Genomic DNA, 23124 nt, shown 5'->3' with positions numbered 1-23124 from the left:
TTAGTTGCTGTAGTTCATGAATGAACCTATGTTAGTCTATGGACATCCATCTGAAGCAGTTAGTGCTACAGGGACTGTGTTTACTATCAGCAATAGTATTTATGGACTCGGTACTGTACTCATGACTTTATGTACATACTTTAATTAGTAATTTCCACGCCATGTTTTCACATTATTTATACACTGGTTGTGTTCTCACATGCTTCCCCTTCGATTCCCATTCAATTTCCATTGTGTTTCCATCACTTTCTGAAGTTTTCAGCTGAACCAGACACCCTCCCCTCTACCGAGCAGGGGCCACCTAGTCCAGCACTTGAGCATTCAAAAATGCTCGACTCGAGTAAGGAGCACTTGAGTGTTTTAGTACTCCCTCAATACTAATCATAATAATTGCACAAACAAAAGATCTTTCAAGATCATACCCTGTAGATAACCTACACATACTGGTATAGACTGGTTCATGATAATATTTTTCATTAATTGGGTATTTCAGAAAAGAAGCATTTAGCGAAGAAAGAGGTGCCCGTAGAGGAGTGAAGAAAGTCATGGTGGTTGTAACAGATGGAGAATCTCACGATGGTTATCGCCTGGAAAAAGTAACCGATGAATGTGAACGTGATGGAATCGAAAGATATGCAATTGCTGTGAGTATTTCACAACTTAAAAAGTAGTAATTACGCATTAATTCATATGAGGGTTTTTTATTTTTTATGGGATAAGTTGTACTTGTTAGCATTTACTACTGAAAAAAAAATCCTTGTATCAGGTCATGGGGGCGTCACTGACAGTCAAGGGTGTCTAACAGTCTTGTTGTCATGGCTGCGGCCCCGTACCCCTTGCTGCCAGTGCACCGGCTTTCCCGGTTCCCCTCTGTCTGTGGACAACGGAACCCATGTGCTAGGGCTCGGCGCCGCCTCCCCTTCAACCCCTCGGGGCGCCTTATCTGTCTGTCTCCTCATTGCCAGCGCATGTGTCCCCACCTCCTTGGCCACACGTGTGGGCTCAGGGAAATTTAAAGTGAGGCCCTCATTGGTTGTTACACACAAGCACTCCCCTATAAATGTCTGTCCCCGCCCTGAATTTCCTGTGGGAGTCTATACACTGAGCATTGTTGTTCCAGCTCTCCTGCCGTGACTTATGCCCCTTAGACTCCCCTCCCTTAGACCCGCTTACATAATTTATATTTTTACATGTTTGTGTGACACTTCAAAAGTTTTTTTAGGAGTAACAATGACACCTTTTCTTCCTGGAATAGTGAGACTTGCTGTGTACATTCATTTCTTTTTTTTTTTTAGATTCTTGGAAGCTACAGCAGAGGTAATATAAGCACAGAAAAGCTGGTCAATGAGATCCTTTCCATTGCAAGTGAGCCAAAAGAGAAACACTTCTTCAACGTCTCAGAAGAACTGGCCCTATCAACCATTGTAGAATCATTGGGAGAAAGGATATTTGCTCTTGAAGGTAATTTTAGAAAATGTATACTGTTATATAATAACTATAATATAGACATCTAGTAGGATTCCTGTATGGAGCTCACTACGTTTTTAAGATCAGCAACCTACAGTAACTGGTTTGCACATTATATATTAGCACATTATCTTTCTAGTTTAGTGAACCCAAGGATAACCATAACATACTGTGTGTGTCCGAAAGGCAAACATACCATATGTGCATCCAAAGCAATTGCACAGTGGCCCAGTAGAACTCCCCTCTAAACCTATTAATTTACTGTACCGCCCTGTAATAGTATGTGGAGAGAAGGTAGTACAGTGGTGCCTTGGATTACGAGCATAATTCGTTTCGGGATGGCGCTTGTAATCCAAATCCACTCTTAAACCAAAGCACATTTTCCCATAAGAAATTATAGAAATGCAGACAATTGGTTCCCCACCCCAAAAATAATGATTTATTATTCAGAATAACATGTAAAACTAATGTAACAAACATTCAGAAACAGCAGAATATGTGATATTATAAGTTACTGTACAGGAATGGAGAGGGTGGGAAACACAAGGGCGGACAGAGACTGCAGGGAGCATGAAGGAATGAGCAGGGCAGATGTGGGCACATACATGCAGCACTCTCTGTCCGGGGACAGTAGCACTCTCTGTAGAGTGTGAGTTATAGCTATGAAGAGATGACCTCCACAGTCCTGTCCCCTGATGCAAGCCCCAGCCTGAAGTGGATCTGCTATGATTTGGAAGGTGAGGGAGACTTCCTGGGTCAGAGTACAGGGCTGTAGACCCCGCTATGCAGACCATGCCCCTCCCCCACTCGCGCTCCCACCCAGTACAGGGAGTTCTTAAACCAAGGTGATGCTCTTGAACCAAGTCACAATTTTGAAAAACTGTGAGCTCTTAAACCAAAACGCTCTTAAACCAAGTTACTCTTAAACCAAGGTACCACTGTATTAGTATTTTATTACAGTGCAGAAAGAGAAGCTGATTACGAGGTGTTAATAAGTTCATATGACTAACAAAGGCCTCCATGTCTACCTTTTCTGTGAGACTTTTAGGGCCTATCTAAAAGTCCCTAGACACCTTACATTATTGTTGGCTGTACTTGCCGCTGGTACAGGTGTCAGTATAAGGAGTATGGGGCTCTCCCAACCAACCACCAAAACATGAGGGTTGGGTATGATGGAAAATCACTAGTGGTCCCCTTTGTTCTGGGAGCTACTTAACCCTCCCTTCCCCATAGAGAACACAGGAACGGTCGGCACTGCCGTGTGGGGAGGATGGGCACCGGACGGAAGAGATAACTGACGTCCGAAAGATGGTTCTGGTATTGAAGGTGTATGGGGACCCTTCTGGATTTTTTTCCAAAAATGCTTCTGGTGCCGTCTTTTGGGTGAAAAATCATCTTACATTCCTCAGTGGCCTAGACCGCGTGACACGGCCGGGCTTACTGCTCCACGTTAGCATCTAATTGTGCCTGGGCTCTCTAGGATTGCTACGGTGCATGCAAAATTGAATAAATAAGCATTTGGGAACCAGAGATCTGGCTCGGGGGGGGGGGGGGGGGGGGGGGAGGTGGTATAAGAATCTGGGGTGGGGGGGCCAGGAATACCACCACAGAGGTGGTGCAGGCCTAGGGCACGAATGCGCTAGACCCCATCCCATTGACACTGTTTTTTTTCCAACCAAAAGATAGCACCAGCAGCATTTTGGAAAAGACATCCAGGAAGGACTTCACCTCATCTAAGGAACAGTACCGGTAGTTTTGGAGGGAGTTTAGTGTAAATGACTTTACAAAACACAAATAACAGTGTTTTTTCTTAAGTGACAGGTCCCCTTTTTTTTACCATTCTTCATTTAGCTCAGTAGGTTTTACCTGCAGTTCTATGACAAGCATCAGATCACATATTACTGAGGTATGACAACATATTGTTTCAGATTATTCTTTCTTTTATGGGACTTTGTGGTCGAGCTTTTTCCCACATGTGAATGGACTGAGCTCTGAGAAGTGTGGGGTCTCATTCTTCTCATGGGCGCTAGTAGATTTTGTTTATTTTTATTGAAAACGCAGAAGCTCATAGATCCTGTATGTCAAAGGAAGTGTATACAGGCTGTGCTCAGTCTCCAGAGCCTTTCAGTACCAGATGCATACACACCCCTGACTGTATTCTCTCTTATACTGTGCACATCTACATCTTCTTTTATGGAGAGACATAAATGTTGTACAATGTTATTTGATGCAGCTCTATAACTTCTGATAAACCTATTGTATTATATCAACTGCCTGTCAGAAGAATCGGCTATAGGTTACTGCAGCAATGCAATGGGTCAGATTTAGTACAAGCAAATTGGCTTTAACCCTTTCCTCCAAAGTAATATTTATTTCTTCCCTTTCATCTTTTACTTATTCTCCTTTAATAATTATTATTTTTAATTTCTCAGAGACGTATGAGGGCTTATTTTAATGGCTCACTTTATTTATCATATATTACATTATAAAGCAGACATTAGGGAGGCTCCGTATGGCTAGCACTGCATGAACCAGTGTCAGCAATATAGAACAGGTCGGTAGTTCCAGACACAGCCACTAGTGGCAGCAGAGGAACCCTTACTGCTGCCATTCAATTGAAACATGTAAAAAATTATATATATATATATATATGTATATATATATATATATATATATATATATATATATATATATATAATGTTTTTTTTGTTTGTTTGTTTGTTTGTTTTTTTCTTTACAAAGCTGTATAAATTTATGAAAGAAATGTAAAAAAAATTGCCCTTTTTTTTCTTTTTTACTTTTCTGTTTACCAAGTTGTTTGACGCCATATATTTTGCTAATTGTCCGATTTACAGTTCAATGTTGGCATACCAAGCGACAAAATAATGACAAAAAATGACAATGTAATGCAAATCACAGTAAGATTGGGTTGTAATGCAAATTACAGCAAATGAGCCATTTATCCTGTACCTGTGCTAGGGCAAAACTAGTCACGCGGGCAGTGTATTCTGTTTTTAACATGCATCTATTGATCCAGCATAGGTATTGTATACGGCCGAGACTGCAATCTATGACTTAGTATTTGAATTCTACAGTATGTTTCATTTGCACCAGTCTGAACACAGCTCAATTCCTTTTGCCTTGATAATTCATTTTCCACCACACCCGTCTCCTCCCTGCAGAGTTCCCTCTGATCATTTAACAGTTAACCATTATTTTGCGTTGCTTGACATCCTGCCTTTCAACTCATTTTTTGCTTTTTCAGTCTGTGTTCTATGTGCCTGACCCAATCACATGCTGGACAGGGTCCCTGGTCTCCTATAAAGTATTTTTTTGTTCAGTAGTTGTTGCTAGCTATTAAACTCCCTTGAGCATGCTAAGTGTACCCTGTATCTTTATCTCTGTATTTCCATATCTGGTTATCTGATCTTGGCTCTTGTACCTCTGACTACTCTTTGGATTCTGACTTTGTACTACATTGTGTGTTAGGTTTGATCCCGGCCTGTATGACCATACCTTGGTGTTTTGTCTGTTATGTCTCCATTTGGTGTTTCACACCTTAGGTGCAGGATAGGGGACGTTGCCCAGTTGCCTGCAGTCACCTAGCGCTGTCTTGTGGCAAGTAGGTAGGGACAGTGGAGTGGGGCAAGTCCAGGGCTCACTGTCAGTGTCCTTCTTTAACTCTTTCTGATCATCCTGTAACAGCCTAGCTGACAGGTAGTTTCTAGCTACCATAGTAGTTAATACAGCTCTTTCAGTAGTGTATTATAACTCCAAGAGGTGGTTATACATATCCTAGTGTTCAATATCAAAATATGACACAAATGAGACCCTTAAATTTGGATTGCTACTGATTCCCAAACAAAAAAGGGCTTAAAGGGGTTGCCCAGTATTAGAAAAACATGTCTGCTTTCTTCCAGAAATAGCACACGTCTTGTCTCCAGTTTGGATGTGGTTTCGCAATTAGGCTTATTCACTTCAAAGGAACTGAGTTGCAAAACCCTACACAAACTGGAGACAAGAGTGGCGCTGTCTCTGAAAGAAAGCGTCTATGTTTTTTAAGCTTCAAGAGCACTAGACACCTAACCCTGACATGACATACCACCAAATGATTTTGTACTTTATTGTCTCTACAAGAGTAGATATTTGAAAGCTTTCCCCTGGCATTGGGAAATCTCTTTGTGAATATAAGATCATCTGATATAGAAACTCATCTTCAAACAGTAGAAAATGAAACTCATCAATATCTGTATGAGAGCAACAAAAGCAATTATTATATATCTCTATCTCATTGATAAACAGTTTTTTTTTTTTACCTTTTATCTGTATATCACCTTCTTGTCTCCTTTGCTAGCTACAAGTGAGCAGCAAGCAGTGTCCTTCGAAATGGAGATGTCCCAAACTGGATTTAGCGCTCATTATTCCAAGGTATCCAAAAAGTCTATATATACATATATAAGTAAATATGTTGGTACAATTCCAGGAGGGGTCTGGTACATGGATGTATTACACATTTTCCAAGTTGTACGGAGCTGTAAGAGAGTACCCATAGAAAGTGTGTGTGACAATACTGTACTGTACCATGGGGCATGCTCCAACAGAAGCCATTTTACAGAACAGCCTCCGTTATTAATTTTCATTGAAAATATATGGAAGCTTTATAATAATATCCTTCAATTATTTTAACCACTTTCACTGCTATTGCAAAGCAAGTTCATGTACTCGCATCCATATGGACATTAATCAGGCCGATATGGACTGAACCATAAATCCCTAGCCATTTCCTTAACCACTCTCTCCAATATGCCCTTGTTTATATGATGCTGTCAAACCCAACACATTTCTTATACAGGATAGATAATCATCAGGGGAATAAAACAGAATAATAAAAATAAAAGCTATACTGAAACGTTCTCTGACACCACACTGTAATATGTTTCTTTTAAATGCTTCATATTGCAAGAACTACTCATTTACAATATGACATGTATTACTATTCTACAGCAATAAATACATATATAACATCATTATATTATTATTATTTTGTTGTTGTTCTTCTTTTACGGTGTATAGGACTGGGTGATGCTCGGTGCAGTTGGAGCTTATGACTGGAACGGAACAGTTGTTATGATTAAATCGGACGCTATTGTCACCCCAGGAAATAATTCATTTGATACAATGGCCCAAGAAAAGAATGAGCCTCTAGCTGCTTACATTGGTTAGTAAAATTCTCATTTCATTATATGCAAAGGAATAATACTAATACACTCAAATATTACTTAAAGTGTTCTTAGCAATTAAAAAAAAAAAAAAAAACTTGACATGTTGAGATCCCAACTGATCACTAGAAAGAGCAAGGAGAGAAGTGTGCGACTGAGTGCTTCTCCCCAACATTCTCTGTGTGTGTGAGTGACCAACTGTCCCATAGCCTTAGGGTGGCAGGTTGGAAGTCCATTTTATGGCAAAGAGCTAGGAGAATGCACTTCTTCTGGTGTGTTAGGGTATGTTATGGAATACTCGCGGATAACTTGCCACGGATTCCACCGCTCATCAACACCCCCCCCCCCACACACACACACACACACACATACACACATATATACCCTCGCGCTCCTGCTTGGCTTTCCGCCCGTCCCATAGACTCCATTCTATGCTCGGACATGTCAATTTTTCAGGCAGACGGCGGAATCTGCAAAAGCATAGAATAGAGTCTTTGGGAGTAAAGTGGGAGCGCGCAAGGACCAGTGGCGTAATCTGCGAGAATTCCATAGTATGCACATACCCTTATAGGGATCGATTGGGATATGAACATTTGATGTCCGACCAGTCAAAACTTTTGACATGTCTCTTTGACAAATCAAAAGTTTTTAAAAGTGCCAGGGCCCTCTTAAATCCTCTGTATCCAATGTAAAATCAACAGGACCCGAACCCCCACCACCCCCACCTATTGTGTTTTGCTAGGCTGGAGTCCAAATCAAAGGGTCCAGTAGGCCTTCTATATGATTCAGGACTACGGAACAACTATAACAATGCAGCCTCTAAAGCTATCATCCTGGTAATACAATAAGACCAACCTCTTGTCCAACCCCCCAATATGCAGATGAATTGGATCACTGGTGTTCACAGCACTTCTTATGTGTCAGTTTAACCTCCTAGATGCCACAGTCAATAACCATCATGGCAACTCGGCAGTTATTTGACAGATTCCAGTGGCATTTTGTCTACAATTTAAAGGGTATCTAAAATTAGCTGCTTTCTTCCAGACACAGCGCCACCCTTGTCCACTTTTTAAGCATGGTATTGCAGCTCAGTTCCATTAACATGTATGAAGCCGAGTTCTAACACAAGACAGGTGTGGGACTATTTTTAGAAGAAAGATGTATAAGCACAGTTACAGCCATGCATATTTTTTGGCCCTTGAATGTCACAAAACCTTTTGCTGTGCAGGAAGCGCGAGGGATGTTTTCTTTCGGAAAATCATTGTTGTTTTGTCTGCTCATCGGAATCAATGCAGGAGCTGGGCTCTTCATTTCCTAATAAAAACAACAAATACATTATCAGACAGTGACAGGATGTACTCTACATTGTTGGTCAATGCGGGGCGTTACCTAACGGCCTTTATTAGAGTCACAAAACACCATTGTGTCTGTAACACTGTAAGACAAGCGTTCCGGACACCATATGGGACCTACTGTATATGGTTGAGGGGGTTATCTAACAAAAATCTTTTTCTTTCAAATCAACTGGTATTAGAAAGTTATATAGATTTGCACTTTACTTCTATTTAAAACTCTTCCCATACTTATCAGCTACTGGATGTCCTGCAGAAAGTGGTGCATTCTTTGCAGTCTGACACAGTGCTCTCTGCTGCCACCTCTGTCCAGAGCAGGAGAGGTTTTCTATGGGGATTTGCTACTGCTCTGGACCGTTCCTGACATGGACAGAGGTGGCAGCAGAGAGCACTGAGTCAGACTGGAAAGAATGTACCACTTCCTGCAGGACATACAGCAGCTGATAAATGTGGGAAGACTTGAGATTTTCAAATAGAAGTGAATTACAAATCTGTATTTGACTTTCTAAAACCAGTTGATTTGAAAGAAAAAGTTTTTCGCTGCATAATCCCTTTAAAGGGTGCATACTCCATTGTTTTGCTTATTTTCAGATTCATATTGAAATGATATACATTATATAGAAGATCACTTGTATTTTCAGGGTCTGATTGTGATTATTTTTTATTAGGATATACTGTAAGCTCTGCCTCCACACATGGAGAACAAATCTATATTGCAGGACAACCACGCCACAACCATACCGGCCAAGTTATCATTTACCAAATGAATGGACACAAAATTAATATACTCCAGGCATTTAAAGGAGAGCAGGTAACCTGAGTCTATGGATTTCACCATGAGTCATATTTGTATTGTATAGAAATCATTTACTCTTACTTTCGACCGTTAGTTATCTCTCCCGCCCTCCACATACACGGGAACGTTTGGCACAGCTAAGTGTTCCTCTGTTCTCTATGGGCAGGGTCAAGCTATGGCCGGGGAGGAGGTGGATGAGGGCAATGACGTCCCCTTACCTCCCTGGTTCCAGCGTCGGGTCCCGGATCGCGCCGCTCCAGCCCGCGCTGCCCCGCAGCTTCCTGGTCTCTGACGTGGGCTTGAGACCTGACAATTCAAGTCCACTCAGCCAGTCCGTGGCAGAGGCGGGATCCCACGTCAGAGACCAGGCAGCGCGGACCAGAGCGGTGCCATCCAGGACCCGGTGCTGGAACCGGAGATATAAGGGGATGTTGTTGCCCTCATCCACCTCCTCCCCGGCCATAGGTGAAAAAGCCCCCCTTCCTAGAGAACCTCTTTAAAAAGTACCTGTTATTATAAAAATAAAAAATAAAAACTTTTGGTATGTCATCAGGCATGTCTAAAGTTATTGATCACAGCAGGTCTCACTGCTGAGACCCTCTGTGATATGCAAAAAAGAGAGAGCATAATGACAGTGCACTTCACTCCCGGCCACTGTCTGAGTCTGAAACTTGAGCCTCATAGACTAAAATGGATTGAAAGTGTCAGAATTAGCCGGCAGCCAGAGAGTGGAGTAAACTCACCTCGGCTGTGTTTTCATATCACAGCAGGTCTCAGTAGTGAGACCTGCTGTGATCAATAAATTTTAACATGCCTGATGACCTGTCAAAAGTTTTTTTATAATGAAAGTGTTGAGAGTAAGGGGAAACACTGTCATCCTAGGCTTAGGTCCTTGGGTGTCTTGTGGCACATACAGCCCTGCAAAGATCCCACTTGCACATAAAAACACACCAGTATTAGAAATTGCACAAGGTGGGTGGTGGTGAGGTCTTTTTTCAGATTACACTTTGGAGCATGGGAGCTTTACGCCACATGTCTGACTTTATCTAAACTATAAAATTTCGAACATCTGTTTCAGATTGGGTCTTACTTTGGTAGTGTACTCACCACAGTGGATGTTGATGGTGATTCTGTCACTGATATCTTGCTGGTTGGTGCACCAATGTATATGGGAAGTGAAAAGCAAGAACAAGGAAAAGTCTACGTCTATAGGATCGAAAAGGTAATACATTGCATTTCCATTATAGTGCATTATTAACAGTAACATTATTGAAAGTATTAACAGTATAAGGCTATGTTCACACTATGTAAGTACTTACGTAGTGCTGCCGCTGAGGGAATCCCGGCTGGAGTGTTTACACATAGGGGGACATTTATTAAGTCCGGCGTTGTCTGCACCGGACTTAAAAATGTCCCGCAGCTCCGGCAGTACGAAGATTTATGTAGAGGCGCACTGCCTCTACATAAATCCCGTGCGCACCAGTGCGTGCGCCAGGAAGCCTACGGCAGCTCAGAACTGGAGTAGGTTTCCTGACTATTTTTTAGCGAAAATAATGATGAATAGCGTGGACTCTAAGTCCGCCCTCCCCCCAATGCGAATATTTTATTTGCAAAACGCCCATTTGCGAATATATTTATTCGCATCTGGTCCCTTTCCGCCGAAAAATACGCATTTTAACATTGATAAATGTCCCCCATAGTGTACACTCCGGTCGGGATCCACAGTGGCGCCACAAGAAACTGACATGTCAGTTTTCTGCGGCCGCTATTTATTGAATAGAGGCTACAGAAAAACCTGTCAGTTCACACAATGGAGCATTTGTCTATGGCCGCACACTACATTGTGAGCAGTGGGGAATTCGGATGCAGGGGCGCTCGGATGCCCCCACATCCAAATTCAGCTGCAGTAAAGATCAGATGATCTTTTCTTACACCGGCCGTTCTGTGACCCGGCTGGGTCACGGAGCGGCCGGTCTCTTACTACGTGGGAACATGGCCTTAAAATGGGTTATAGCAATTGCAGGAAAGATGTTTATGTACTGAGAAGGGGGTCATATTGGACTGTGATACATTCTTGCAAAACAATGGAATATTATTCTCTAAACTTCTATTTAATAATAGTGTATTTTAAATTTGTCCTTGATTATTTTTTTTTAACTAGACAGCCCTTTAAGAAAAACTTCTACTCAAATTTAAATTTTCTTGTTAAAATATTCAAAGGAGGTTCCTTATTATCCATACTTTAAATGGACGTAGATGGTTAAAGGAGTTTTCTGGCCAGGACCCTTTTCTGTGGAATTCCCAGGAAGGGGGTCAATGAGAAAAATAACATACACTTACCTCCCTGGCTCCCACGCTGCCACCTGTACTTCACTGCTCCAGTCCTTGATATGCAGTTCCTTCCGGGTTCTGAGATGTAATGTAGCAGGCCTGCTCAACCATTCAGCGGCTGTAGCTGTGTCCACAGGTCTGCTACATTACATCTCAGAATCCGGGAGTGTCCACACATCGGGGACCGGAGAAGCGGAGTACAGTTGGCAGTGCAGGAGTCGGGAAGGTAAGTGTAGTCAGGAAGGTAAGTGTAGGTTATTTTTTTTACTCCCCCCTTCCCCCCGGGCATTCCACAAAAAGTGGTCCTAGACAGACAACCCCTCTAAATATTGTTATTCTGTATGTGTATATGTACACATGTGCCTATATATACAGAAATGCTTATGTCTACCTTCTTTCCTACTACAAGGATAACTTACAATATATACAGTAAAAATATTTTGTCATCACAGAAAACATTCAACCTTGAAATGACTTTGGAACCTCTGAACCAAACCTGTAAAGATGACGCTAAGAATGAGCCGTGTGGAGCTCGCTTCGGGACAGCGATAGCTTCAGTGAAGGATCTCAACCTTGATGGATTCAATGATGTGGCTATAGGAGCTCCATTAGAAGGAGATCACAGAGGGGCTGTGTATATTTATCACGGAAGTGGTAAATCTATAAGGAAAGAGTATGCGCAGGTATGGGTATAATGAAAACATTAAGTTCACTGCTAATTGTATACAGAAAACCTGTTATCATTATATACACCTTTGCAATGGGGTGCACTAACATGTATTAGTAGTGTCATAGCCTATCATTATGAAACTATGAAGTTCCATATAGGTCTTATAACCATTATTAGGCTCAGGTGATGCTTAGGCTGCTACTCCTTATCATACAGAACTTGGGGCCGCCTATTCACTATTTACAACATGGCTGATGGCCATTTGGTTAATGCATTTTGCACTTTGGAGTCAGGGGTTGGGACCAAAATTAGATTTGCACTTTTTATTCAATTTTTGCATCCTGGTCCCTTGTTTACAGCATATGTAGATTATGGATTGTCTAGTCCCATGTACAAGCAAAGGACGCTGGTTGACCTCAGGGAGATCAACCATAACACTGCAGAGACACCATCACGTGTCTCGACGTCAGTCAGCTAGCCAGACCTTCCTCTGGGAGGGAACAACCAAGCCAAGGAATGTCTCCAGTCAAGGAAACCACCCAAGCAAGGTATCCATCTACAGACATCTGTTTCGGTGTTTTTGCCCTTCATCAGTGTTGAGTAGGAATCTGGCTAGCGGGAGCAATGCCTAGTAAGTGCATGCAAAAGGACGCTGGTTGACAGGGAGATCAACCAAAACACTGCAGAGACACCATGTTTCTCGCCATCAGTGTATTCTAGGACATTGCCCCCTGGGAAATCAAATATGCAAATTGCATATTTGATACAGGCACTTTACTCCAATGGACCATTAAATTTATCTGACATTGTGTGATTTTTGTACTTTTTGTTGATCTTTTTGGAGTGCCCCTCCACCCTGTCTTGTGTGTATATTTTAAGGTACTTGGGATAATTCTTTGACCTTGAATAAAATGTAATATTTTTCATATTGATTGGTATTTGTGTGTTTTCTTTTTTTTTTCTTTTTTTTTTTTTTATCATTATAGGTTCATTTTCATTGTAGTCAAGAAACATTGGGTTTGTGCCTATTTTTAGGTGAATAATTGGACTTTCCAACCATTTTTTTTCTGAGTACTATTTATAAACCAGTTTTCGACAGGCAGACATTTTTAGAGGCAACTTTTTTTAATCTGCCTGTTTTGAGTATTCACCCAAAGATTTGCATAATCCGGGATTTAGCATTTGCGACTTTTTAAAAAGTAAAGAAAAACTGGTGCAGGATTACGTCTGGTGAATTTGTTTGCCTCTTTTTTGGGACTTTTTACGTTGAGGCATTTACTGTGACAGTGCGACTTTTCCATAAATCACACCCAATATATTGGAACAAAATAAACACCAACCCACATTAGAATAGCCGCATACATTATGCTGCGTTTACACGAAACGATAATTGGCCCGATCGTACGATTAACGATGTCGGAGTAACGATTTTTTTTTCATAACCAGCGTTTAGATGGTACGATATATCGTACGGAAAATTTTTTGTGATCGTTTTGGGATCGCTTAAGCCTATCTCACACATTGGTTAAATCGGCGAACGACTGTTTACACGGAACGATCTGCGAATTTTTTGCGAACGACAAATGACGATTTGAGAACATGTTGGGAGATCAAAATGAACGATTTCTCGTTCGCCGTTTGATCGTTCGCTGCGTTTACACGTACGATTATCGTTCGAATTCGGGTTCGAATATCCCGCAAATTCGCACGATAATCGTTACGTGTAAACGCAGCATTAGACTACTTAGTAAATGTCCCCAATTATCTTAAACTATTGGGTGAAAGAGTTTCAATGGGCCCCATGTCTAGGCTAAAGTATAGCTGGGGGTCCCACCAAGCTTGTTCACCTGCTTTTGGTTGTGGATGTAGAATGCATAGGAAACCAATTTTGTTTGTGATTTTTTATTTATTTGTCTAATAAAAATATATTTGATTATATTGCAAATATTTTACATTTATGTTCCATAACCCTAACAGCGCATTCCATCAGGTGGGGATGGGAAGAAAGTTAAGTTCTTCGGACAGTCCATACATGGTGAAATGGATCTAAATGGTGATGGTCTAACAGATGTAACAATTGGAGGAGTTGGAGGTGCCGCTCTTTTCTGGTATGTATGTAAGGGACTTACTAGGGACATGGGTAAGAAAAGGCAAAAGAGGATATTGCCTTCAGAACCATGTAAAAAAATGCAAATATCATTTCACTGACATTAATAAAAAAAAACTTTGACATGTCAAAAGTCTTAATCTTCAGGGTTTGAGTGTTCGGGAGAAGTCCACATGCCCAATGACCAAGATGGACTTTCAATGTAAGTCTATGGAGTCCGTCTGAGTCGCAGACACAGACCAAGAAAAAGAGAGTGCGGCAGCTTGGTTTTCTCCTCGCTCCTTCTACTAACCAATCAAGCCCCTAACACTCAGACCCTGACGTATAAAAAAGTTTTTACATGTCAAAAGATATTTTTACTGGCCGGTGCTCTTCAAAAGGAACCTGTCATGCAGGGTCAAACAGCACCCTACCCCATAAAAAGGTTTTTATACTTACCCTTTCAGTCATGGTGATACTCTGGATGGCAGTCACGTTGCATAGAAATCCCCAATTCTTTTCATTATGGCACTGACCAAAGATAAATGTTGGGCTCACCATTAGTATAATGACCAAGAAGAGAAGAAGTGGGGATTTCTCGGCAAAGTGTCACCAAGACTGTGAGGGTAAGTATAAAAATCTTTATTACTGGTATGGTACAGTTTACCCCGGTCCCCAGCATGACAGGTTTTTATTTACTTTAACCTTGAACTTGAGCTTTAAAGATTCCATGTCATGAAAGTAAACCTTCCGAGACGTGAAAAGGTAGGGCTGAGTCACAATGTTGGGATCTTGCATAGACACTGTGCAGCTATTGGACATCATGTGCAGGAGCATTTCACCCACTCGAGATGATGGTAACTTAGCCTTGGCCCACTGGCGGAACTACCGCCGTAGCAGCCGTAGCGGCTGCTACGGGGCCCCGCCGCATCAGGGGCCCGTGACGCGGGCCCCTGGAGCATACATATCCTGCAGCACCCGGTGGCTGAGCATGCCTCCCGGGTGCTGTAGCCGGGGGCCGGTCCCGTGCTCCTCCCGACCCGGAGACTCCTTTCCCCAACCATAGGGAAAAGGAGTCACTGGGCCAGGAGGAGCACGGGACCGGTCCACAGCGCTCCTGTCACCCCCTGTCTGATGCGCGGCTGCCGTCTGATGCCACGTCCTAGCCCCGGCAGCGCGCGTATCATAGAGTTCTGTGTGGGCTTGTGCTGCGGTTCAACTTCCGGCACAGAGACGTGTGCCGGAAGTCGCGGCCACAGGCCCACACAGAACTCTATGATAGGCGCGCTGCCGGGGCTAGGACGTGGCATCAGACGGCAGCCGCGCATCAGACAGGGGGTGACAGGAAACAGGCTCGACGGGGGAGCGTGTTGTTAGGTGAGTTTTTTTCTTTTTTTTTTTAAACTTGCTTTCCGGGGGGCATCTATAAGGAAGGGGGCGGGGAGAGAAGGGGGCGGGGAGAGAAGGGGTCATCTATAAGGAAGGGGGGGAGGAGAAGGGGGCATCTATAAGGAAGGGGGGGAGAGAAGGGGGCATCTATAAGGAAGGGGGGGCAAGAGAAGGGGGCATCTATAAGGAAGGGGGGGGAGAGAAGGGGGCATCTATAAGGAAGGGGGGGAGAGAAGGGGGCATCTATAAGGAAGGGGGGGAGAGAAGGGGGCATCTATAAGGAAGGGGGGGGAGAAGGGGGCATCTATAAGGAAGGGGGGGAGAGAAGGGGGCATCTATAAGGAAGGGGGGTCAAGAGAAGGGGGCATCTATAAGGAAGGGGGGGAGAGAAGGGGGCATCTATAAGGAAGGGGGGGAGAGAAGGGGGCATCTATAAGGGGGGGGGAGAGAAGGGGGCATCTATAAGGAAGGGGGGGGGGAGAAGGGGGCATCTATAAGGAAGGGGGGGGGAGAGAAGGGGGCATCTATAAGGAAGGGGGGGGAGAGAAGGGGGCATCTATAAGGAAGGGGGGGAAGAGAAGGGGGCATCTATAAGGAAGGGGGGGGGAAGAGAAGGGGGCATCTATAAGGAAGGGGGGGGGAGAGAAGGGGGCATCTATAAGGAAGGGGGGGGGAGAGAAGGGGGCATCTATAAGGAAGGGGGGGAGAGAAGGGGGCATCTATAAGGAAGGGGGGGGGGAAGAGAAGGGGGCATCTATAAGGAAGGGGGGGGGGAGAGAAGGGGGCATCTATAAGGAAGGGGGGGGGAGAAGGGGGCATCTATAAGGAAGGGGGGGAGAGAAGGGGGCATCTATAAGGAAGGGGGGGGGAGAGAAGGGGGCATCTATAAGGAAGGGGGGGGAGAGAAGGGGGCATCTATAAGGAAGGGGGGGGAAGAGAGGGGGCATCTATAAGGAAGGGGGGGGGAAGAGAGGGGGCATCTATAAGGAAGGGGGCATCTATATAGAAGGGGGGGAAGAGAAGGGGGCATCTATAAGGAAGGGGGGGGGGAGAAGAGAAGGGGGCATCTATAAGAAAGGGGGGGGAGAAGGGGGCATCTATAAGGAAGGGGGGGGCAAGAGAAGGGGGCATCTATAAGGAAGGGGGGGAGAAGAGAAGGGGGCATCTATAAGGAATGGGGGAGAAGAGAAGGGGGCATCTATAAGGAAGGGGGGAGGGGGACATCTATAAGGAAGGGGGGGAGAGGGGGGGCATCTATAAGGGAGGGGGGAGAGAGGGACCATCTATAAGGAAGGGGGGGAGGGGGACATCTATAAGGGGGGGAGAGAGAGGGCCATCTATAAGGGGAGAACATAGGGGGAGAGGGGGATATAAACGTACAACATTGGGGGGAGAGGGGAACATCTATAAGGGGACAATAAAATGGGATCACATATACTAAAATGGGATCACATAGAGTCAGCCTACCCACTAAATGTGGGTGTAAAGGGGCCAATACAGATGTGCAGTTGGTAGAGATGAGGATGGTGACAGAGTGTGGAGACTAATATGTCTGTCTGGCAGATTCTGTGGATTCGTGGCCCGGAAAGGTTCTCATAACGGCCCAGGGCAGATGGAAAAGAAAATGAAAAGGGAAGAACTCCGATCAGAGAAGACGTCTCCTGTAAGTCACCTGATGTAACTGTACTGTAATTTATATGGTGTACAGAACCTGTGTAGAGCTGAGTGTGTTGATGGCATAGTGGTCGATCGAGAGGGGGGGGGGCCCCAATCAAAAGTTTGCTATGGGGCCCAGCCATTTCTAGTTACGCCCCTGCCTTGGCCCCTAACATCTCAGAAGGGGAGGAGGAAAAGTTCCAGCTCCCGGAGCAGAAGACTTTGGCCATCTTCTGCCATCATCTTCCCGGCACAACCCCTTAAAGTAAAATATTGTATCTTAATCACTTTCACTATAAAAAGATTGAGCCTGTTCTTTAGGTCCCGGGATGTTGCAGAGGTGGAAGTGAGACCGGTGTTTAATCCAAATGTCATCAACATGGAACATAAAAACTGCAAAGTGAACAACAAGGACACTGTCTGCATTTCTGCTCGCTTCTGTTTTACTATCAACATTAAATCTGGGACGAATACACAGGAATATTTTGGTGAGTCTGAGAGAGTATGAATAAAATACAATTTTCTTGTAAGTAATGCTGTTATAGCGTGTTTATGATTATGTCTACAGACCTGGAATATAAAATCACTTTGGATTCACATAGATTTCTATCCAGAAGTCTTTTCAATGGAACAAATGGAAGGACCGTCCAAGGCATGATAAAAAAAAGTGGAGCTTGTGTGACCCATAACTTCTATATGGTGGCAAGTAATAGCTTGGTCATAGAATTTTTTTTAAGTACAAAACTTAAAGGGATACTCTGGAGAAAAAAATGTTTTCAAATCAACTGATTTCAGAAAGTTTTACAGATTTGTACATTGTTTACATAGTACGGTTGAAAAAAGGCACATGTCCATTAAGTTCAACTAAAAAATCGCACAGTACTTATGAGATGCTGTATGTCCTGCAAGAAGTGGTGCATTCTGTCCAGTATAACACAGTTCTCTCTGCTGCCACCTCTGTCCATGTCTGTAGTAGCAAATCCCCATAGAAAACATCTACTGCTCTGGACAGTTCCTGACACAGACAGAGGTGGCAGCAAAGAACACTGTGTCAGACTAGAAAGAATACCCCACTTCCTGCAGGACATGCAGCAGCTGATAAGTAGTGGAAGGCTTCAAATTTTTAAACAAATAATTTACAAATCTATAGTACAGAATACTGTAGGGCAGCTTTATTACAAGGTTACACATGGTGTTTGACATGTATTGTACGTATATGCTGGGTCCTCCACAGCAAATGTGTGAGGGTGTTTAAAGGGGGGAACTAATAGGTTAGTTAATAATGTTAATACAGTTCTATTAATGACCAAAAAGGGACTATAACTTTACAAAAATATTCAATGTCCTCCTCTGTCAAATCATTTCTTATATTTCTTATTACAGGAGAAGCCAGATTTTCTGAACTCTGTCAATGTGTCAATTGAGTTTAATTTTAAGGATCCAGAAGACGGTCCTGTTTTAAGTCAAGAACGTCCAAATATTGTCAATGCTTATGTAAGTACTAGTAATTTTGTCATAGTTTGTCATTTAGCACAACTTTCTTTTATTAGGTGCGTTCACATGTATTGCAATACTGCAATACTTGGTACTGTTATGGCCTATGGCTTTGCATTCTCCCAGCAGGGGGAAGAAGGCCTTATAGAGACTGACATTGCTATTTTAGCACGGTAGGACACTTTTATTTATGGACTGTACCATGGCACTATTATGTGCTTATTGCCAAGAGTTACGTTTATTTTATTTATTACTGTATGGTATATTATGATGAGACTGGTATTACTATTTGCTGCAATTTTTTTCAGATTTCTTTGGAAGTTTTATTTAGGATATCTGAGCACTGTAGGACACAATTATTGAGAGACTGTATGACACTATTATTTTTCACTGCTTTTTGTTCACTGTTCACCTCCTAGAGACTAACAATTTATTCCATACATGTCATTACCTTATCGGTCTCCTTCCCTGAGATTTGAGCAAGCTCTTTCTTCTAAAGACATAGAAAACTGTGTGTGAGCTATTCAGTCTGACTCTGCTCTCATCCTCCTTCTCCCAACTCCCTTCCAGACGGCTGATGTAAACAAGTCCCTGGCAGGCTTTTTCTGCAACATTGCAGTTACAAAGTTGCTACAATGTTGCAGATAGGGACTTGTTTACATCAGAAGTCTGGAAAGGAGGGGGGAGGAGGGGGTTGAGAGCAGAAACGGACTGAACAGCTCACACACAGTTTTGTATGTCTTTAGCAGCATGCTCAAATCTCAGGGAAGGAGACAGATAAGGGAATGACATGTATGGAATGAATTGTTAGTCTCCACGAGGTGGGGTGATTCAACATATATTTTTACTTAACCGGATAACACCTTTAAAGTAGTTCTGTATTATAAGATCGGCTTACTATAATATCATGACATGTAATTAAGTATATGCAAATCTTACAAGAGTAAAGTCGACTGACATCAGTATTCATCATATACTATGGAAATAATCCACAAAGACTGTCATCAATTTACCCTTGAATTAAACTAGCAAACTAAGTCCAATGAATACAGTAAATGAATAGCAGTCATAACAATGTGCCGTATAGCCTCTCACTGACGCTGAGTGTATGTAACGCCTGGAGTAGTGGATCCACTGGACCGTCACCAGCGATGGCACTAACCTCACCAGGGAGCGGAGTCTAAGGGGCCGCTGGTTTTCACCAGAGCCCGCCGCAAGGCGGGATGGACTTGCTGCGGCAGGCGACCCCCAGGTCGCTACCCCTGGCTTGGTTGCTGGTGATGGCAGGCGAGGCGTGGCAGGAGCAGTAGGCAGGAGATGGTAGTGGCAGAGGTCTGTAGTCGTGACCGCAGGAGACAGGCTGAAGACAGGAGCAATAGAGTAACGGGGAAGCAGGAACCAGGAACAAGGACTAGGGACCAGGTAGTGGACAGGAATCAGGAACAAGGACTAGGGACCAGGTAGCGGACAGGAATCAGGAACAACAGGGAGCTGGGCCAAACGCTATGGGAAGCATGTAGAGGCTCCAACACCTGTAGTGGGGCAGGGCTGGAATTATAGGGAGTGATTGTGCACATGGACCAATTAGGAGAGCACTGCCCCTTTAAATCTGAGACAGCCGGCGCGCGCGCGCCCTAAGAGGCGGGGACGCGCGCGCCGGCCGGCACAGCGACGGACAGGAGCGTGGAGAGGTAAGGCGCCCCCCGGGGCCGAAGTGACAGCAGCGCCGGGTCCCTGCCTACGGACACCGGCTGCTGCATGGGGCAGTGGGGAGTCGCGGCGGCGGCCCGGAGCACGGGACGCCGCCGCGGCCGTGACAGTGTATGGATGAAGGTTTATGTACCCATGCTTTTGGAATTGAACTTTTGCTTTCTTTCTGCTCAGGAAATTCCTTCATTTACAGAAACCATTACTGATGATCTTTATAACAAATACCAAATGGTTGATGTCACATTGCATTAGGGTCAAGCTCCAGTTTTAAGCTTCATTAACTATAAGTGAATTATGAGCAGCTCCCTTATATACAATAATGTCACAATAAGAATTGCTTCCTTTACAAATACAGACTTATTTTAAGGGTTCCCATGAGTTGGATTTGCTTAAAGAGAAACTGACAGCACGGATATGCATATATGCTGCCAGTTTTTAGTTATCTACTTAGCGGGCACCTTTAGCGGGTACCTTTGCCTTGCCTCTGTAATCCCACTATTTGGGCTGGGGGGAATTATCTTTATTTCAGGCTGGCTGTGTCACAGAGGTGGGTCTGTGACCCTGTTTGCACCTGCCCCGCTCTCCGGCCACCTCCCTGTCAGTAGGCCCCGCCTCCTCTGAGAATGATGGACATCCAGCTTGACTGGCTCTTCTGCTGCCCTGGATTTCAATGTGAGCCATCTGTCAGGGTGTATGGGGCCCTCCCAACTGTCCACTGAGAGATGATGTCGGTGGAGATAGGGGTCGGACGTGATGGAAAATCAATACCTGATTCCCAACAAGCAGCTCTCAGGCTGTGGATAAACACCCCCCTTCCCATGGAGAACATATGATTGCTCTGTCATACCAAACCTTCCTGTGTATAGTAGCGAAGGTCAGGGGGATAACTGTCGAACGATCCATTTACCATCAGTTTTTTTAAGGTATGAGGGGACCTTAAAGGGGTAGTCGGGTTAGGTAAGAGTTAACCCTGTTCAATCCCCACTCATAATCTAAGCTTATATTAGGTTTTTATTTCATGAATTGGTCTGCTTTTCTGCAGCACATCCTGAAGGACACCCTGAAGCTGCTGAAAACCCTCACTTCCTGGTCCACTCTGTCTCCACTCCTCTGTCCTCCCCCTCCCTTCTGAGACAGAGGACTTGCAATCTCTGTCTCTTTTGTGAGCCAGGCAAGCAGTAACACGTCTTCGGTAACCCTGCCCACCACTGATTCACACCTATCAGTGTGCAAAGCAGAAGGAGCCAGTGATGTGCAGGTACCAGGCAGTTGACCCTGAGGTGCAATGCATGTTGGGAGATGTAGTTTTCCAACGGGGTGCCATGATGTAAAACTGGGATCATTTGTAAAAGTTTGAATCCAGGATTATGAGCAGCGTAGGCAAGTTGGAAAGGTGTCATACAATTGGTGGGGGATCGGTGATATGCTTTTTGTGAATTTTATGTTTTTATGGGATCACCTGTGTACCCCTTTAAAAAGCTCCAAACATTTTCACCTTTATCACTAGTGACTAATTGTCAGCTGACTGTCTAGCATGTATATGTTTATTTTATAGATTCCTTTCACTATGGATTGTGGAGCTGAGAAGAAGTGTATTGCTGACCTTGCACTGGATGCGCGGTTAACTATGGGTGACAAAAGGTGACGCCTTATTTCTCTCTGCCTGGGGATATGGATGACTAACTGGGAGAATTTTATGCACATGCAGTCTTTGTTTAAAGTGTTTTTTTCCATTAAGTGGATTCAAAAGAAATGGGGATTATAAGGGAGAGGACTCTGTTTCTTATTCCTACTGGATCTACCTCTGACAATTCCAGCCTAAAGGAAGGATTTACATTATTAGTCTTCTTATCCTATCCATGCTTTTCTATATAAATTGAACTAAACTATTAGTTTTCAGCAGTTCTGTCAGTTTTTTTTTTTTTTTACCGCTGATGTCATTGGGTGATGGAATGATAATCAAAACTTTTTGCTATCAGTCCATCAGTTCTAACTCTCTTCAGTGTTATCATTCCATCAGAGTTTCTGTTTTTTTGTTTCAGCCATGGCAGGGAAAGCAGAACACACAATGTCACACTGTTTTTACCCTCAAACATACTGGAAATACCACAGAATCCAGATGTCTATGTATTTTTTTTATATCCATTGGAAAATGAATCTATTGAAGCCATGGCACTAGTGGGCAAAATGCATAAATTTAAAGAATACATACTAGCATTTGTTTTCAAATGTTTTTAGTTAGTGGGTGCAGAGCCACCAAATTTAGAGCGTCCAAAAGTTCCAACAACGCCTCACAAATGGCACATAGCAGTTGATAGGAGATCCTGTTCCAGAACTTACACTGCGGCCCAGAACTGCCAAGTTGCACCTCTAGGTCTACAAAAATAGATGTAAAATGCTCTGAATGTTATTTTGACATTACCATCCTTATCTTTTCTATTTTTTTATCTAGTTTTAACCAGACAGTAGTAAAGTATAACAAGGACAAGTTCAACATTACTGTGACATTAAGGAACAACTGGGACAGCGCATACAACCCCACTGTAAAAATGAAATACTCCCCAAATATTATCCTAGCTGGACTAGAGGTAAACTATGTCCTTGGTATTCACAGGAATCTGTCAGTTCTAGAGCCAATAGCTGTAGCTTGTCTTGGCATGTCTTCCTGTTTGCTTGCCTCTCTCTGTATACTTACAGATAAATAGCTCCCTAAATTGTCTGACTAGCAGGAGCTGAGCTTACAGACAAGTGCTTTGGCCAAAGCCAGGTCTTAGGTTCACCCCTTTCAAGGTTAACAGAGGCTGGACTAGGGACAGCTCTCATTGGTTGGGGAGCATCATGTAACCAAGGCATCTTACCTCCATGCATGTGACAATAGATGTGGTAAAAACACTGCAGAAATGTAACCCTTGCAGTAGCAATATATTTCAGTGTATGCGTATAAGCATGCATAG

At 43.5% G+C, this 23124-nt stretch overlaps 1 protein-coding gene across 1 annotated transcript in view; it reads left to right on the top strand.

The window, feature by feature from the left end:
* Positions 1-23124, top strand: part of ITGA1 (integrin subunit alpha 1) — an 85346-nt gene that overhangs the window by 46098 nt on the left and 16124 nt on the right. Inside the window, exons 8-20 of the mRNA XM_069963048.1 lie at positions 494-644; positions 1296-1461; positions 5822-5895; positions 6541-6685; positions 8707-8849; positions 9913-10056; positions 11618-11848; positions 13813-13943; positions 17288-17454; positions 17535-17668; positions 18350-18460; positions 21726-21811; positions 22623-22758. Coding sequence (XP_069819149.1) covers positions 494-644; positions 1296-1461; positions 5822-5895; positions 6541-6685; positions 8707-8849; positions 9913-10056; positions 11618-11848; positions 13813-13943; positions 17288-17454; positions 17535-17668; positions 18350-18460; positions 21726-21811; positions 22623-22758 — 1819 coding nt within the window. The remainder of the gene's footprint in view (positions 1-493; positions 645-1295; positions 1462-5821; positions 5896-6540; positions 6686-8706; positions 8850-9912; positions 10057-11617; positions 11849-13812; positions 13944-17287; positions 17455-17534; positions 17669-18349; positions 18461-21725; positions 21812-22622; positions 22759-23124) is intronic.

The sequence above is a fragment of the Dendropsophus ebraccatus genome, chromosome 3 (assembly GCF_027789765.1).
Source record: "Dendropsophus ebraccatus isolate aDenEbr1 chromosome 3, aDenEbr1.pat, whole genome shotgun sequence".
In the NCBI taxonomy this organism is placed as follows: Eukaryota; Metazoa; Chordata; class Amphibia; order Anura; family Hylidae; genus Dendropsophus; species Dendropsophus ebraccatus.
The sequence above is the reverse complement of the archived record's forward strand: the minus strand, read 5'-3'. Positions and strand labels throughout refer to the sequence as shown.